Raw genomic sequence first — 19,151 nt, 5'->3', positions numbered from 1 at the left:
CATCTGAAAATTCATACATTGTTAAAGGCACAAAGTGCTACATATAGTTTTTTTTCTAAAGATTATGATCCACAAAATGTATGCGGTTGTGTTTCTCCTGAACGTAGGATTCCCAACTTCTCGGGTTTAATAGCCAGCTGCGAGTAGAATTTCCCGAACAAAAAGCAATTTCTAACACAGCACAACGATCTGGATCTTTGCTTCGTTAACTTTCGGTTGTCGAAATTGAAGAAATTACAACCGCGCTGGGAAAAACAAGCAAGGCAAAGCCGCCCCATTGAGTTACAACCGGGAGGGCGGGGCTTACTCCTTGACGTCATCAAGCGCAGCCTTCGCCTCTGACACCCGAGGCGAGCGGGGTGAAAAACACAACCAAAAGTCGCTGGTGGTGCGCCAGGTAAAGAGCGGCACGCGCTGAGGATGGTTGTAGCGCGGGGTGCGGGGTCTTCTTGTGACAGGGCGGCCTCCGGCCGGTTCCATCACTATAAAGGAGAGAGGGGGACGCGGCGGGAAGAGGGGGGAAATATTGCTGGACACAGACCCCCTTTATTCCAACCTGGCCATAATTTCCTTTCCCCATTTCACTGTGGAGAACCCCCTGTCGCCTTCTCCCTCGCCCAACCTTCCTGAACTGGCCTGTCCGGAGAGGAGCCCCCATTTCTCTCCCCCCTCTCCCAACTCAAATCCTTTGAGCTTGTCGATTTAAAAGACGGACTGGGTGGGACGTGCGCAGAACCTTCTGAGTTGGGCGCCGGACAGGGGGATCGGTGGAAAGAGTGCGATCGGTCGTCTTTGTTCGTTTCCCGACCCGGTTCTGTCACGCCAAGAGCTGCCACTCAACTGTCTGCCTGAATTCGCGGTGGGCATTTTGGTTGAACCAGCCGGAAAGGGGCCGGGAAGGAAGGAACAGCAGCAGCTCCTGGCAGATGCTTTCCTCCAGCCACAGGATGCTTACCTTCTGTGCATCTCCTCCTGTGATTCTCTGGGCAATGCATTGGATGGACAGGGGCTAACTGGGGCTCTGCAGAGGAAGCAGGGCAGGGAGTTGAAGAACTGGTGATATGCTCTCCACCTGCCCATTCATTCTTGTTCTCTCTCCTCCCCCTTCTTCCCCTCTTCCTCCCTCCCTCTCTCGCTCCCCATCCTGCTCCCCCTTTCCCCCCTCCTCCCCTCTCTCTTTTGGTTATGTTTTCCCCACTCATGGACCCACAAAGCAACCGATTTCCTATTTAGCTCATGTGTTATGTAAAGCCTAGCATGTGTTGTTCCTTTAGGTGTCGCTTTGGACAATCGGGTTCCTTGAGTCAGCAGTGGTTGTTCATTATGTGGGGCGAGCTCAACTGTCCAGTGTTGTGTGGAAGAAAGAGCGAGTAAAATGTTCTGGTGCTTACTCTTTAAGGGAGCATTTGCCATCTTTGTGTAATCACTTGAGTAGAATGCAGTCACATTAAATCCCCTCCATGGCAGATCTTGCAAAAAGGACAGGAATAAGGGGATGAAATTGCATTGCCCAGGAAGAAACGTGGGCAAGCAACAAGAAGGAAGTAGAAGCAGGCCCTTCATATATTTCATATATAAGTGTGGGAAGTGAAAAGGACTCTGGAAGAATCTGAAGACTTCTGGGCTGGTACTTCATCCTGTTCTTTCCCAACTGTTAAGAAGAGAAAAAGTGTTTACTATCAGTGACTAGAGGGCAGCAAAGAGCTAGTGTTCCCTGCAAATCTCTTCTGTCATCTAGGGGTTGTCTAGATTTTTACATCCTGATATCATGGTCCTAAGACTTAATATATTGATTGTAATAAAAAGTACAGACATTTTTTGTGAAACTGATGCTTTCTCAGGCTTCTCCATGAAGTTTCGCCTTTCTGTCTGCTTGCACTTGAGTGTCATTCCAGTAGTTTCAACCACTTTCACATGGAGTGCTACTTTTAATTTCCCAATTGCTTTTTGGAAGGAATTCATTTTCCCTTCAATGCAAAGTTTTTATGTCTCTCTAATTAAGCACCACAAAGGCGTTGCAGAACAGCTTACCTACAAATATTAAAAAGGAAACTGCTTTTACCCACAAAATATCAATATCAATATAGTTCAGCCTCCAATATCTATAAAACTAACATCAGGGATTGGTGGATAATAATGTCAGTAGCAAAAGTAGAATAAATACCTAATTCAGATTGCCATTCCAGGAAGTAGTTTGATCCTGTCTTTTTTTAAAAAACAAAACAAAACTTAGTATACCTCTATATTTATCTCTGCCTGCCTTCCTGCCTGCCTGCCTTTCTTTCTATATGTTTTCAAACTGCAATTTGAAAGCATGCAAATTCGAGTAGATAAATAGGTACTACTTTGCTGGAAAGGTAACAGGACTCTACGTGTCATGCTGGCCACATGACAGTGGAAATGTCTTTGAACAGCACTGGATCAATGGCCTTGAAATGAAGATGAATACCGCCCCCTATAGTCAGCAATCTCTAGTGATAAAAGCCACAGGGATTCTTTTACCTTTACATGTACAAATATGTGTGTGTGTATAGAGCTGCATATGTGTAACACACATACACACACACTGTATATCTCTGGTTTTAAGGTGTAATATATTATTTATTGACCACGAACAATTCGGGTGTCAACCAAAAACTCCGCTAAATGTTTCACTCACATCACGAACACATTCTTGGGTGTCGAATAAACACAGCTGCAGCAATTTCCCCTGCTGCAGCGATTTCCCCTTCCACGCCTTTTTTGTGTGCACGCGCATGCGCAGTCAGTCTTGCTTCTGGTCACAACCAAATCGTGTGACGACCAAAGTCCTGGAAAGGATTATGGTCGGCACCTGAGGTCCCACTGTAAATAAAAACTCCAAAACCCAATAAAATATAGAAAACCATTAATAAAACCAAATCATATCCTAGCTAAGATGGAATCAAAGGCCAGATGCATTCGGGAATGTTTTGAGCATCTTTTAAAAGGCAATCAAAATGGAAGCTCTCCTGATACCTGGCTGGGTATCTGTTGGGTAGCTGTTCCATAGGACCACTGCAGCCATAAAAAACAGTCCCACTATGCCTCATCCTCCCTCACTTCCGTAAAATGGGCATCACTTGCTGTTTCTCCCATGTAGATGGAACATGTTGAGTTGATGCCAATGAGGGAATATTCTGTAGCTAACCAGGTACCAACCCATGTTTTTCTACAACAAAGTAGTGTCAATTTCAAAATAAATGACATGATTCATATGGTGCAACAAGTAATGGTTTGCTTAATAATTACAATTGTTGGACATTTGTTTTATTTGTTATAACTTGCTTGAATCCTAATGGACTTTGGGTTTAGTACAACAAAATCAAATGCAAAACATTAAAAATTTCAGCAATAGTTAAAGCAATATTATTAAAAGTCATCAATACACATCATAGGGACATTTAAAACTTGACTAATCTAAGTGTCAAATGAATGTTGAAACAAAGCTGTTTTAGCTTCCTTATGCAAAAGGGATATTTACCTAAGTTTATCCAAGGTGCTAAATCATATAATCAAAATTATATAAAAAAATCATTTTACATTCTAAGCCAAAACATACTCTTTGGGCATCAATCTTCTACATTGATATTCTCTTGGAAGTGCAGCAAAAATAGGTTAAGGTTTATCATAGCTATGGAAAGGGAATAGGAGGTAATGAATTCGCTGATCACACATCCTGTGCTTCCTATTAATTTATATTCTCATATTGAATTGTGTTCTCATAAGCACTGAACTACACATGCTATCTCCATTTTAACCTAGCCCATATGTGAATCTAGCCCTTGTGTAGTTCAAAGTGTACAAACTCAAAAAGATGAATTAAATGAGCACACACTGGTAAATGTATGAATGCAGCTGTTGTTTGAACAATAATGTAATTATCTTTGACTTAGAATATTGTCTGAATGCAGCTGATGTGTTTTGTAAATAAGAGTTTGTAATTCCAACATGTGTGAAATCTTACAGGAGTTTATTCCATAATAAAGTACAGCTAAGCAAAGCATGTTGTCTGAACCTAATTTTACAGTACTAAATTAAACAGCTAAAGGGAAAAAAAAGGTCAAATGGAATTTGGCTTTCAGCAGAGTGGACCTGATTCCTAATTCTTTCTCTTTCTGTACTGCAGCTTGATGGAATATGTCTTTTTGACAGTCTTTGTCCATATAATTATATAACATAAACCCTCAAAGCTTCAATCTCAAACTGTCTACCGTGGACCTCACCCCATTCTTAAGAGGTCCATAAAGGGGTGTGCATGAGCACACCAGCGTGCGTACTGTCCCTGTCTTACTGTCCCCATTTATCTGTATTTACTTTCTTTGTTTATATTTATGTTCATACCTATACTTGTTATCTTGTACATATTTGACAAACAAACGAATGAATAGGCAAGCCTTGGCCTCCTATCTTCAAACCCCGTCTTTTGTCCTCAATTTCTGTTTCCAATCTCTTGTCCTTAGCTTGTGTCAAGCTAAGCCCAAAAACAATATGGAATATATTCATCCAGGGTTCACTTCTTTATTTGTTTACAGTTACACATAACAGATAGAATCTTGCCAGACTAAACCCTTACTACCATCAGCCTAATGAATATACCCTGGGAGACTCCAAGGTTTAGCTAATTAAACTCTTTCTCCTATCCGTCTCTGTGTTGTGCTGTGCTGCCTCTTGTCTCCCTCTCCTCATTTCTAGAAGGTGCTCCCTCCTTCCTAGGAAATTACAGCTCAGCATAGCCCTTCACACCAGCTCCCCGCTTCTGCTTTCTGAATATGGTTAATATCTGCTATAATGACAATATATATGAATATATTCCCTAACATTGGCAGCTGTGAATGAAGTAGTAAGTGAAGACGGTATAGAATTACTGTGGTTTATTTCTTGCCTTTAGATCAATTTAACAAGACCTAGTTGTCTTAAAATTAAATGCCAGTAGATTTTGTTGTCATCAAGTGAATAATATAAAACTGCTCAGAGAGGGCTGTAAAAGCACTATGAAGCAGTATATACGTCCAAGTGCTATTACTATAATGCAATTCTAACTACAGAGAGTGTGGTTTTGCAGTATTCTTTCAGAGTAGACAATATTATTAGAAAACTAAACTAATTGCACTAAAACTAACCAGGCACATAGATCCTAGCTTTGGAAAACAGACACTGAAGTTCTCCAAGTCTGTGGATTTTTGCTATATATATATATATATATATATATATATATATATATATATATATATATATATATATATATATATATATATATATATATATATATATATATATATATATATATATATATATATATATATATATATATATATATATATATATATATATATATATATATATATATATATATATATATATATATATATATATATATATTTCTGTATGTTTATGTATGCATATTTCAAAATATTTTAGGTCTTATCCACATGGCTTTAATTTAAAGGATTGGCTAGAGTGTTTCAAAATGCTCAGTTCTTGAATGAGCACAGATGCTTTTAGTGTATTCTAGCCCAGTCTGGTTTCCATGGCCAGTAAAACCAGTGTGGTCACCGTGGTCCTCATGCTTGGCTCCTTGTTTGGAACAAGGGGGATCAACGGCTGTTGGCATTCTTTATATATTTTCCAGGCTTGTTAAAAGTATTAAAAAACTGGAAGGAAAGTTTACATGTCATATCTTTATATGATCACTAAATATTGCCATATATGCATTTCTGTGGTTTTGGATTAGTGTGTGAACTCAGCCGTTGCCATTTATAAATAGTAGTTATATGGCTTGTATTAACTGTGTATCCAGCCTTTTATCCTTTACTCAGAGAACTGTGGTTAAGAAAACTAAGATTTATTTCTGATTTAAAGTAGTGAGGCTTTGCAGGAAAGGGTCTTTAGGCAACTAACTTAGAGAGTTAGGATCTCACCCTTCCTGAGCAAAACAATGATAGACAGATCTATCTATCTATCTATCATCTATCTATCTATCTATCTATCTATCTATCTATCTATCTATCTATCTATCTATCTATCTATCTATCTATATTTGTGTTATGTGCAAATTCTTTAGAAAGTCTTTTTATTCAAATAGGAAAGCATATGAAGAAGCATATTTTCCAAATTGTTGAAAACAAGTTTGTGCTGCTACTATGGAAGCTGCCCTCAATGGTTTGCTTTCAAAGCCATTTTATTTTGCAATGTTCTGAAGCACCTCTTTCTGAAGGATTTCCATAGTTTTTGGTAACTAATCTACTCTCCGCTGGGTAGATTTGCAATGGAGTCCCTTTTGTATCTGATGCTGTTGATGGGGAGGGGGGTTCCTATAAGTAATTGCTGCTTCTGTGAGCAGCGTGAAATATCTCATGTACATAATACATAGTGTTATAATTGCAGCATAGAAATGTGAAGTGTCACATGCTTCTTAGATACACATTGAAAATTACATTTAAAAATGGCCGAAAGAAATGAAAGAGGAGAAATGAACCAAGAATCTTCTTTTCACAAATGAATTTCAGTTACTCCACTTGTCTATACTTCACTCCCACACATGTAATTTATAAAACGGAACACATGCAATTTAGTAGTAATTTGAAAATAAAGTCACCAACCATTACAAAAGAAATCATATGATCTGCTTTTTGTTCAATTCAACCACATGTAAGTTGGAACATAATGTGTTAGTAATGCATGACCTGAATGGTTGAGATGTAGACTTACAGTATACCGGTTTCTAAAAGTATATTTTTGCCTGATTAAGTACTAAACAAGTCCTGATATCAACTCAGTAACAGAAAATTATATATATTGTTTGAATTTGAGAAAAGGAAAATAAAAACTGAAATCCAGATCTTTATTTGCAAAAGCAAAACATAGGAATATTCAAAACCTAAGTCATGCCAGGACAGTGTTTCTTAACCCAGTGTTCTGCAGATGTGTTGGACTTAAATATTTGTAACTCCAGAAAGCATAACCAGAACTAATTAAGGATTATAGGGAAATCAGTTCCAGGATATTTAAAGAATATAAATTCTCATGTAGCATTGTTTTTGCTAGATTCTGCCATCCCTTCCCTTCTTCTCTTTTGAATAAAAGGACAAAAAAAAATTCATTAAAAGTAGTTTTCAACTTACCACCATTCATTAGCAACTGTTGAAAATTACAATGGCATCGAAAAAAGTACAACCGGCTCTCACGCATACGATTGTCTCATCATCCTCACTGTCACACGATCAAAATTTGGATTCTTGTCAGCCAGATGTATTTGTGAGGGTTGCAGCATCCAGGGTATGTGTGTCACATGATTGTCATTTGCAGCCTTCCCAACCAGCTTCTGACAAGTAAAGCCAGATTCACTTAGCAACCACATGAGTCACTTAACAACTGCAGTGATTTGCTTAACCATGTCAAAAACCAATCCATAAAATCATTGTGAGTCACTTAACAACTACTTTGCTTAGCCGCGGAAATTCTGGTCCTCATTGTGGTCATAAGCCGAGGACTACCTGCACCAATTAACAACTAATGGATGACAGTTTCATCAACAGTTCTGCTCCCCTTAGATAGGTAAATATTGACATTGAATGAAAAGTCCTTTCTTTTTTTTCTTGTGAAATATTTCTACTCTGGATGAAAATGGGATTGTCACAGTGGTGGGTTTCAAAGTTTTTTAGAACTTCTTCTGTAGGTGTGGCCTGCTTTGCGGGAGTGGCTTGCCGGCCATCTCACCAGGTAGGAATGGCTTGCCAGCCATGTGACCAGATGGGAGTGGCTTGCCAGCCATGCGACTGGGTGGGCATGGCTAACTTGTAAAATGTGGTGAAACTCACTTAACAATGCTCTTGCTTAGCAACCAAAATGTTGGCTCAGGAACTCTGGCATTGCAATGTGCAAGTCTTAAAGCTGTCAAGTTACAAGACCCTTGCACCCCTAACCCTTTAGAAGAAAAAAATCCCAGGGGTGTTCAAACTTGACAGCTTTAAGACTTGTGGACTTCAACTCCCAGAATTCCTCCTCTCGCTCTTCATCTTGATGATGTGCCTACGGGTGGGGGGAGGGAGCTAGAACCGGTTCTAAACGGCACTGTAGATTTGTGGAACCTCTTTTATAGAAGAGGTTAGAACTGGATTGTCACTGCAGGTAGTCCTCGATTTAGGACCACAATTGAGGCCAAAATGTCTGCTCTGAAGTGAGACATTTGTTACATGAGTTTTCCCCCATTTTCTGACCTTTGTTGCCACAGTTGTTAAGTGAACCACGGCAGTCGATAAGTTAGTAACATGGTTATTAAGTGAATCTGGATCCTCTATTGATTTTGGTTGTCAGAAGGTCACAAAAGGTGATCACATGACCTTGGGACACAGCAACGGTCATAAGTATCAACCAGCTGCCAAGCATCTGAATTTTGATCACATGACCATGGGGATGCTACAAAGGTCAAGTGTGAAAAATGGTCATAAGTCACTTTTTTCAGTGTTGTAACTTTGAATGATCACTAAATGAACTGTTGTAAGTTGAGGACTATCTATATTAGAAGGAATGGGACAGTTAGCTGTACATTTCAGAAGTCTTCAAGTACAATCTCAAAAAAGTGTTTATAATTTCCTAGTCTTCCAAGTCTCTTTTTCTTGTAATTTAATAATAGGGAAACAATATGGGAACATAACCATAATGCAAAACTACATTACAGTAATGACTCAAGATATGTAATGTATAGTCAGTGATTGTTCTGGTATAGGAAGTAGTAAAGGCCATTTAGCTTTCAGTCATGCTTGTTATTTACATTCAAAGAACAAAAGTAAAAAGGCAGTAACAAACCACATCTGAAAATGTTGTCAAGAAACTGCATAAACCTGTCTATGTAGTTGCAGAGTCAAATCTTACTGAAAAGGATACACCACACACACACGCACACCAGGTTCTGACCAGTCCTGTAGAACCGGTGGCGGAAATTTGACTAGTTTGAGAACTGGTAAATATTACCTCTGACTAGCCCCACCCCCATCTATTCTCTGCCTCCTGAGTCCCAGCTGATTGGGAGGAAATGGGGATTTTGCCGTAACCTTCCCCTGGAGTGGGACGGGAATGGAGATTTTATAGTATCCTTCCCCTGCCACGCCCACCAAGCCACATCACCCCCATCAAGCCACGCCCAGAGAACCGGTAGTAAAAACTTTTGAACACACACATGAACACACGCCCAAAATCACACTTTTTAAAATGACATATAAGATAACCTCTTGAAAATTATAAAATTAGACGAGGGATCATATCAACTGAATTGCTGCAATAAATTCATGTGGGTTCTTTTATATTTCAGAAGATACTTTTAATTGATAACATTATACAGAAGTGCAATACTGATTCATTGCTTTTGTTTTCTGGTGGTTATGTAAATGACATTTGTATTGTTTGAAAAGTTAATTTCTCTGCAGTTACCTTGCTGTTATGAATAACAAACAAATATAATATTGATATTGGTTTTTTCATATTAAAAAGATTTATTTATCATTAAAGTACATTCCAGTGTACATTGCTCCCTTTCGTAGCCCTAATTTAAATCAACACTTCACTTTTTTTTTGTCAGTGGGATAGACATGAGGGCCAGATGTATTATTGTACATAACAAGTTCTCCTAGGCGCTGCTTGGAGTGTCCAAGCATGGGTTAACTTCAGCTTGCTGCCCCTGAGTTTAAATCTTTAGTGTAGCCACGCCTCCTGCTCCCTTTGGAGGTCAGTTTGAAAAACTCAGTTGCCCTAAAAGGATGTGTTTGAGATTTCCAGTCCTTGAATAGCAAGCTGGATTTCTCCTAATTGCATTACTGTAGCCTTTTTATTGTTTTTTTCCCACTGTGGTAGTCTTAGATAGACCTAGGTGTTTTTTTTTTTTTACCAACGAACAGTTTCCTTCTTCTAATTGCTTCCTCACACGCGGACCAGGCTGCTGGGAGCATTACACCCTTTCTCGGTTCCACGAGGCTCTGGCAGCACCGGGAGGCTCATTAGCGGTTGCTGGTGAACCTTGGGGTCAGGTAGGGAAGTCAGGTACCCCTGTAATCCGTCGGAAGACTCCTCTTAGCTCCGGAGGCTCTACTGGGCACTCCAGATCTCCGACGGTAGCCCAGTGTCTCTCCAAAACGTGCGGTGACCATTTTGGGAGGGAAAAAAAGCATGCGCTTTAAATCCAAGCCGCTTTCCCCCCCTTTCACTCTGCTGCAGCCTGGTCCCTTAGCAGATCGCCGCTGCGAGGGGTGCTGGTCAAGTGGCCTTGCTCTGGGTTGCCAGGCAGGCCTCCCCCTCCCCTGAAGATCTTGATTAGCGGCCACAAGGAGTTTGGCTTTCTGGGCCATTCCTTGTCTTTATTTATAGCACGGATCTGCAGCGCCCTGAGGACTTCTCCTATTGGCGCCATTTTGTTGCTGCATTCCCTGCCGAGCCGTTGCCTCAGAGACTCATCTCTTATTGGGACTCTTCTTACTCCAAGCAACCTTCTGAATACCGAGGTTTGAGGGCTGAGAGTTCACCATGGCCAGCAAGAGTGTGGAGAAGGCCGCAAATCAGGCAGGGCCAAACCAGCAGCAAGCGCAACAGGCCTAATCCTGTGGCCAAGGGGGGCAGTGCAGCATGCCCCATTAAAGGGAAGCAGCCTAGAACAAAGAGAGGGTCCAAGGCAGAGGAGAGGCTGGCTGAGAGATGCCAGAAAGCCCTAGAAAAGCAGTTTCAAAAGGTTCAGAGCAACCAAGGGCTTCAACAGGATCTCCCTCCACCTGCTGAGATTTCTGCTGACTCCCCCCATTCTAGATCCTCCATGAGCCCCCATCTGTGGTAGAGGAGGGTGACTTTGGGTTCTCCCCCAACCCCTCTAGAGCCTCTCCCAGATCTTTAGCCTTATCCCTAGAGGAGGAGTGCTTGGAGGAGGTCGGTTCCCTATTGGAGGAAGAAATCCCTCTTTCTGGGACTGTCACCAGGGCTTTTCCCCAGGACCAGGATCACACCCCCGAGCTGACCACAGCCATGAAGGAGGTGGTTGCAAGGGCCATATCTCAAGGGATTGCTGATGTTATCCAGCAATTGGGCCTCTCCCTACCCCTCCCAAGCCGAACCAAAGCCAAGGCAAAGGTTCCTGATCCCCCGTAGCAAACTGGCAGGGTCTCCCCTCTGGTCTCCTCGGACGTCAGTGAAGCATCTGACATAGAGGAGGGTGGTCAAGATGCCCCAGATTTCTCGGATGAGAATCCGACTGCTGACGTCCCCACATTTTCGAGTTTATTCAAGCCCTCCATGGCCATTCTTACCAAGGCTAGGGCCTCTTCTATCCAAATGATGCTTCCTGCCCAATCAGATAAGTATTATTCAGCACCAATGGGCCCAGCCGGGTTCCATGGCAAACCCAAGTGGGGTGGATAAGAAGCTATATTCTATGGAGGCTGCCATGGAGGATATCCTAAAGTTTCCTCAGGTGGATGACCCCATAGTGTCCCTAACCTCAAATTTGTCTCTCCCAGCCGACCTGCTGGAAGGACTTAAGGCTGAGGATAAGTGGGCAGAGAAGGCCTGTCACAAAACTCACATGGCCACAGTGTAGGCCATAAAAGCTTCCTCTTCCTCTTCCTACTTTGGTAGGACGGCACTATTTTGGCTGCGCAAATTGCTGTCCACTCTCCTGGCTAGCGACGTTAGGTCGCGGCAGGATGTCAACAAAATAATCGTGGCGGTCGAGTATTCGGCTGACACTTCACTTAATACCACCAAATTCTCAGCCAGGGCCGTTGCCTCCAATGTGACCTCGCCTCAGCTGCTGTGGCTTCGTCACTGGCAGGCAGACATGAAGGCAAAGTGGAAGCTTGCTTCCGCTCCCTTCAAGGGAAACAAGCTCTTTGGGGAGGCCCTGGACTCCTTTTTAATTGAGTCCAAGGATAAGCTCAAGGTCTTGCCGGCTGTTACAAAGAAGCCGGAATGGAAAGGGCAACAGTTCTTTCATAGGCAGCCCTTTCGTAATGCACACCCCTTCTACATCGGGGGGCTACTCTAGATCTTACACCCAGTCGCAGGACTGCTCCCATGAGAGGTCCTCCTTCAGGGACAAGAATAGGCAGCAGGGAAATCGCAGGTCATTCCGAGGGGGATATTCCAACCACTCCTTTCATCAGACTAAGTGACCGGCAATGGTCCCCTCCCATTGGGGGCCGTCTACAGTTGTATATCAACCAATGAGAGGAGACAACGACAGACGCTTGGGTGCTGAACACGGTCCATTACGGGCTAAACTTAGAGTTTTGTTTGATACCTCCACGAAGGTTCCTCTGTTGTCCCCTTCCCAAATCGCCCCTCAAATGCCAGATGATGCAGGTGGAGATCAGGCATTTGCTAGACATAGTGACCATAGAGCAGGGAAATCCAGGGCAGGAGGGCAGAGGGTTTTACTCGATCCTCTTCCTGGTTCCCAAGGCATCGGGGTGGGTGAGGGCAATATTGAACCTCAAGAAGCTCAACATCTATCTAGCGTACAAGCGCTTCAAGATGCAATCGCTACAGAACATCTTGGTTGCATCAGGCAGGGCGATCTCATGACATTGATCGACCTGAAGGAGGCGTATCTCCACGTCCCCATTCACCCAGCGCACCACCAGTTCTTGAGGTTCCAGTACGCAGACCATCATTACCAACACACGCCCAGTACCAATGGGCGTGTGTTCATGTGTGTGTTCAAAATTTTTTACTACTGGTTTTGTGGGCGTGGCTTGGTGGGCGTGATGTGGCTTGGTGGGCGTGGCAGGGGAAGGATACTATAAAATCTCCATTCCCATCCCACTCCAGGGGAAGGCTACTGCAAAATCCCCATTTCCTCCCAATCAGCTGGGACTCAGGAGGCAGAGAATAGATGGGGGCGGGGCTAGTCAGAGGTAATATTTACCGGTTCTCAAACTGCTCAAATTTCCGCTACTGGTTCTACAGGACTGGTCAGAACCTGGTGTGCGTGTTTGTGTGGTGTATGCTTTTCAGTAAGATTTGACTCTTCAACTGCATAGACAGGTTTATGCAGTTTCTTGACAACATTTTCAGATGTGGTTTGTTACTGCCTTTTTACTTTTGTTCTTTGAATGTAAATAGCAAGCATGACTGAAAGCTAAATGGCCTTTACTATTTCCTATACCAGAACAATCACTGACTATACATTGCATATCTTGAGTGATTACTGTAATGTAGCTTTGCATTATGGTTATGTTCCCATATTGTTTCCCTATTGGTCATTTTTATAAAAGTGGAAAGCATGGCATACTGACTGTTTTTTTCTGCTGCAGAGTCTGAATAGGAAACAGCAAGATCGAGTCAGATTCCTTTGCATGGAAGACATAGACAAATGGAGCTAGATATCACCACAGATGATCTGCCATTGATGGCCAACACTAACCACATGTTGGTAAAACATTATGTTTTAGACCTGGATGTGGATTTTAGAAACCACATTGTAGAAGGCACCATAGTTATTTTCCTTGAGCCTGTCAGAACACATGGAAAAGGAGAGAGTGAGCAGATGGAAGGAGCCATTCCTTCTTGGTCTGATGAAGCTTGCCGGCTATCGACATCCGAAGCCTGCTCAGTCGTCGTGCCAGATGCAAGTACTTGCACAACTAAAAGTGGATGTAATGATTTTGCTGTCTGTGGTAAAGGTGAAAACGATACTTCTGATAAAAACGGTAGTCATGGCAACAGGGAACAGGCTTCTGGGATTTCTAGTTCAAAGAACTGCTGTGACATTGAGATTCATGGGAATGAAGATTTCTTGCTGGTCCTGGACTGCTGTGATTTATGTGTGTTAAAGGTCGAGGAGGTGGATGTTGCTGCTGTTCCAGGCATCGAGACATGTACAAGCTCTGCCAAGTTAATGGATGCTGCTAAGGACCCTAGAAATCTTCGGAATCAAATTGTGCACGAACTTGTGACATTACCCACAAATAATTGGAGAGAGCAGCTTCAGCGATACAAGCATTGCAGCCAGGCACCTGCTTGTGGTGAGCTTCTGTTTACGACAGACACTTGGAGCTTGGAAATCAGGAAAGCAGGGATCAAACTGCCAAAGGACTTCCCCCGTGCCATAAGATTATGGTATAAAACAAAGCCAGGAGGACAATCACTTAGCTGGACTACAGATCAAAGTGACAGGTAAGCAGCAGTCCTGAGTGCTTGAGTGGTACTTTTTGGTGTTACGTTCCAGATGGGACACAGTTGAATTATGAATGATGATCTCATTCATAATGAATTTAAATGCATGAATAGCACAGCCGATAAACTTCAGAGCTTGTGATAGCTTTGAGGATTTTATTATTGTGAGTCCCAACCAATATATTTCATAAGCCAAAATATTGAAGATAATAATTGTTGGTATAGTTTAGATAAAGGACACAAACATTTCCTAAAGCAGTTTCACTTTGCTTTTTAAACAGTCAAAATGTTTAGGAATACTAGAACTTGCATTAAAAATGCTGTAAATGCAAAATGTATGGAAAGTTTGAAGGACCAGGATGTAATTGTATTGTTTAATGAGATAGCAATTTTATATGTTTTAATTTTTTTTAATGAGACCTTGTTTTTCAATGCCTAATATAATTTTGTAGCATATTAGCTTGTCTGAATAGTAACCTTAATTGGGTTGGAGTTCCATCACCTCTAGGATCTGAGTCAACAAAGGCCAGTATATCTTATGTACTGTATAGGTACCACACATCTTGCCTACAAGACTTCATTAATGTCAACTTGCTTCTTTTAATTGCACACAGGCTATTCATTTATCAGCTCTTGACTTGATTTCTATTCCTCCTGTGTAATACAGATTATAAAATATTTTGTCAGGAATAAATTCATGTTGTAGTCTTTTAATTGCTTAATACCTGTACTTTTAGATATTTGAATAGCTTCATTTTTAATAAATGCAACTATGCAAGATTGTAGGGATACCTGACCTCATGCTCATAAAGGGGCAAATCTATGCTCAGGAATAATGCCTAGATCAGAGGTAGTTAACCTTTTTACAACAGCCGCCCACTTTTGTATCTCTGTTAGTACTAAAAATTTCTAACCGCCCACCGGTTCCACAGTAATGGTGATTTATAAAGTAGGGAAGTAACTTTATAATATTTATAAAGCAGAGTTACAGCAAATCCCTACCGCCCACCATGAAAGCTGGAACGCCCATTAGTGGGCGGTAAGGACCAGGCTGACTACCACTGGCCTAGATGATTCTATCCCTCTGCACACATTTATTTTCTATGTTTGTTCTATAACAATGTAAATCTATATGGGATCCCCTCCTATTTGCTTTATGGGCAAATAACAACTCCAAGATGAGATGAGCAAATTCAGAGTGAGAAAATAGTATCAAGAGTGGAACACTTAACAACCTGTAGTCTTAGGAGGAGGAAAGGGATGAAGCATGCATTGTAACATCGTGACGCAAACCCTACGCCTTGTGTACTTGTGTCACATATTGATATGCATGTAAGGGTGGGCTTTACATCATGAAGTCATTGTGTGCATTCCAGCATTTTTCTCTGGCTAGCTGGGATGCCTGTTTCCTAGTTCTGAAATAATTTTTTCTCCAATGATGTTTATCCTTTTGGAAAAAAAAATCAAAATAGGATTATAAATACGCTATTACATTTTCTCATTTGGCCTTAAGTGTATATAATAATTGTATTGAATTATAATTGGCATATTTTAATCGTTACTTAAGTTTCTGAGGGAGAAGACTTTTTTTTTCATTCTTCAAATTAACATTTATCCCCCCCCCTCCACCATATTTAGCTCAAGTTAGGGTTATCTTGGGCTTCCAAATGCTTATAATTCTCTGCTTTGACATGCTAATTTGTTCTAGATTGCCATTATGCTCAGATTGGCCAGTCTATTTTCAAAATGGCTAGAAGAAAATCCCAATGCTTGTACTAGTTAATTGCATTTAGCAAGTGATGTCCTGTATGTTGGCCTTTTAATTTTTTTCATCAACGTCTGAACCTAAATGTAATTTTATTGCGGACGTTAAACTCTTATATACTTCATGTGTGTGCTGATACAATCTCCCCATTGCCTTCTTTTTGGCTTCTTCTATGTTAGTGGAGATTTAAAAACTCAGCCCTTGTCACAAATGCTAAGTGACCCAAGCTACTGTGGAAGACAAAAGTATAAGTTTGGTCCATTGACACTCTTACTTTGAGGAGGAACTTTGGTAAGATATATGGAGCTGATGCCTTCAGTGTCAGCATTGCATTTTGACTCAGAACTTAGACTTTAGAATAACTTTGTTATCATGTTAAATGTACACTAATTGGCATACATTAAATGCATACAGTTCTCAAAGGGTCATTACTGCCAATATACACCACATAAACATGATAAACAAAAATATATGCATACACCCACATATATTATTATATGACACAGAGAAACAACACAGTCTAGTTCGGATGTATACATGTACATGGCAGCAAAAATGATACATATTTTCAATGGCCAATCCCTGTCTTCCAATTCCCCATCTTCCTGCACATATGTGTTTTCCGATGGTCTTAGGCGACCCCTGTGAAAGGGGTCTCGACCCACAGGTTGAGAACCACTGGTCTATACTAATGTTCTCGTATGCTGTATTATTATAGTTTGCCCTGAAGTTCTTGTTTCGAACTGCAAGTAATGTAATATGGTTCCCATTGCTTTAGATTGCTTTGGGCACTTAAAGTGGCAAATAAATAAAAGGCATGCCTAAAACCAAAAGTAAATTAGTTTTTTACTTAGAACAGAACAGCCTGCCTGAATCATTGCTTTGGAACTTTTTAAGTTAGGTATGTTCCAACGAAGCAAAGGGATCTAGGTTTTGCTCAAATAAAAGTCAAAGCAATTATTATTATAATTACCACTATTTATTAAATTTATGTGTTGTTGTTTCTCACAAGACTCATGGTAGCTTCAACAAGTTATGTATTGTAATGAACCATCCACAACAGAGGTGTCAAACTCAATTTTATTGAGGGCCGCATCAGTGTTGTATTTGAGCTTGGGGGAGGGGGACAGGGGGTATGGCCAGGGTGGGTGTGGCAAGCTTGACATAATTCATGTTGGGGGACAGCCTGTGGTGGCCCGAGCACTCTGCCAGTGAAAACAGCCTCCTGAGCTATGTTTTCAGCCAGGAAAGTCTCCTGCAGCCCTTTGCCAGTGAAAATGGAGTTCGGGGAGGGGGGGCTGCGTGTGGCCCTCTTAACCTCCATTTTCTCAGGCAAAGGCACTGTGAGCAAGTCCTTCGTTGTTTCCAGGGGGCCCTGTGGGCCAGATCTAACCACCCCGTGGGCTGGGTCCAGCCCGCAGGCCTTGAGTTTGACACCCCTGATCCACAGCATAAAAATCCCTTATACACAGAAATTAGCAATAATGTATCAATATCAATGCTTATAACTAAATAAATATATAATAACATACAAAACCAAGAGCAATGTCAGTATCAAACAATCATTGCCCAAAGATTCTCTGAAAAATTCAGTTTTCCTCACTGACCAGAAGATCATTACTGAAGGGCCCAGTCTACAGGAGGAGACTGTTCCAGATCATAGGTGCCTGGGAGCAGAGTCAAGAGAGGAATTAGCCTGGAATCATTACATTCCCACAAGTTCAACCCATCTTGAATTCTGTTAACTGTTAACTAGTGCCAACTTAGTGTTGACTGTTATCTGACTAGATTCTTGTATATAGGCAATAATTTTGTGTATGAGCAATAAATCTTAACTGGAACTTAACGTGCGATCCTGATTCTTCATGCCTTACACACGATAGAGAATCTGTGTGTTATGGCCATAAGAAACATTGAGCAAGTCTTTTTCTCCCTTACTTTTCACCTAGGATCCTCAAATATGGGTAGAGTGGTAGTATATATCAGCTGTTAACAGCCACCCAACTTGTATATTAATGTGTCAGATGATTTCTTTCCTCCAAAACAAACGAACAGTTTCAACAGTTTGAAACTGACACCTGTTTCTTAGGAGAAATATCTATTTGTCATCAGCACTACACATTTAGTAGTTAAACAGCACCTGCATTTTCTCCTTCATATTCTTAGCTTCATAGGTAATACACCAGGCATTAATTGTAATTCTATTGTTATGCTACTGTGGGGTTTATTTAAACATTTCCAAACATTGCATAGGAATAACTGTGCTGACTGAAAATACTTGAATAATGTTCATAAATATTTACGAAAGCAAAAACAAAGCAATCAACACCATCCTCCCCCACTACCATTATTTTGTCAGGTTTGAGTGACATTTAAAATGCATCAGCAAAACACAGTGCTTTGTGTAGAACAAGCAACCAGCTCATACACTATTTTCCAGTTCTTATATAAATAGACTAGTATACTCCATATGTTTTATACTAAAATTTGTGAGAGGAGCTTGGAAAAAGGAGCCTGACAATTGCTTCCATGATCTTAAATATTCTCTGGCATTCTGGTGATTATTTTTAGTTCTACTGTCAAACTCTCTGTGTGGGAGTGGATAATGGCATGTGTCAGGTAACAGGTGGGCTGCCGGTGCTTCCTCTTCTTCAGTAAACATCATATTAAAAAGAATAGATACCCTGCTGCGGTATCGCAATAAAAATCTTTAGAAGATAGAAAGGAAAGGTCATCAAGCTGTGCACCTTTGTAAATATTTGATGTAATATTTTGTTTTAATGGTTGAAAGCACTGATTGGGGATTTAAAGAGTCTCTGTGGAGAGGGATACCACCAAAAGTGAATTAAATCAAGGAGCTTTGGCTGACTTATGTACAGGAACCAGTTTTTGGTCTCGGTCTCTTGTAGTCATTTTTGGGGATAGCCATCCTGAACTGGGTGCCTTCCAAATGTGTTGATACTACATTCTCAGAAGAACTCAATAGGGTTCTGCCACAATTAAGGACACAGTAGAAAGGATGGGATGGAAGAAAAATCTATCTGTTACACTAAACTTGCCAAGGGAAAGGGGAGCTCTAGTTGTATGCTAGTTTAATTCTTGAATACAACCCTTTTTTGGTTAACCATAAAAGTAAATAGCTGCCATTTGCTACTGTGCTAAGTGTAGAACATTTGCGATTTAACTTACCCTTATCTCTAAAAAAACACCCCAA

At 41.1% G+C, this 19,151-nt stretch overlaps 1 protein-coding gene across 1 annotated transcript in view; it reads left to right on the top strand.

Moving 5' to 3' along the window:
- The first annotated feature begins 284 nt into the window (after positions 1 to 284).
- The window catches only part of AOPEP (aminopeptidase O (putative)), a 236,328-nt gene continuing 217,461 nt past the window's right edge, over positions 285 to 19,151 (top strand). The window contains exons 1-2 of the mRNA XM_081941620.1: positions 285 to 397; positions 13,311 to 14,172. Coding sequence (XP_081797746.1) covers positions 13,370 to 14,172 — 803 coding nt within the window. The 5' untranslated portion in view covers positions 285 to 397; positions 13,311 to 13,369. The remainder of the gene's footprint in view (positions 398 to 13,310; positions 14,173 to 19,151) is intronic.

The sequence above is a fragment of the Natrix helvetica genome, assembly GCF_964273705.1.
Source record: "Natrix helvetica genome assembly, chromosome: 2".
Taxonomy (NCBI): Eukaryota; Metazoa; Chordata; class Lepidosauria; order Squamata; family Natricidae; genus Natrix; species Natrix helvetica.
This window is presented reverse-complemented; position numbering and strand designations above follow the sequence as displayed.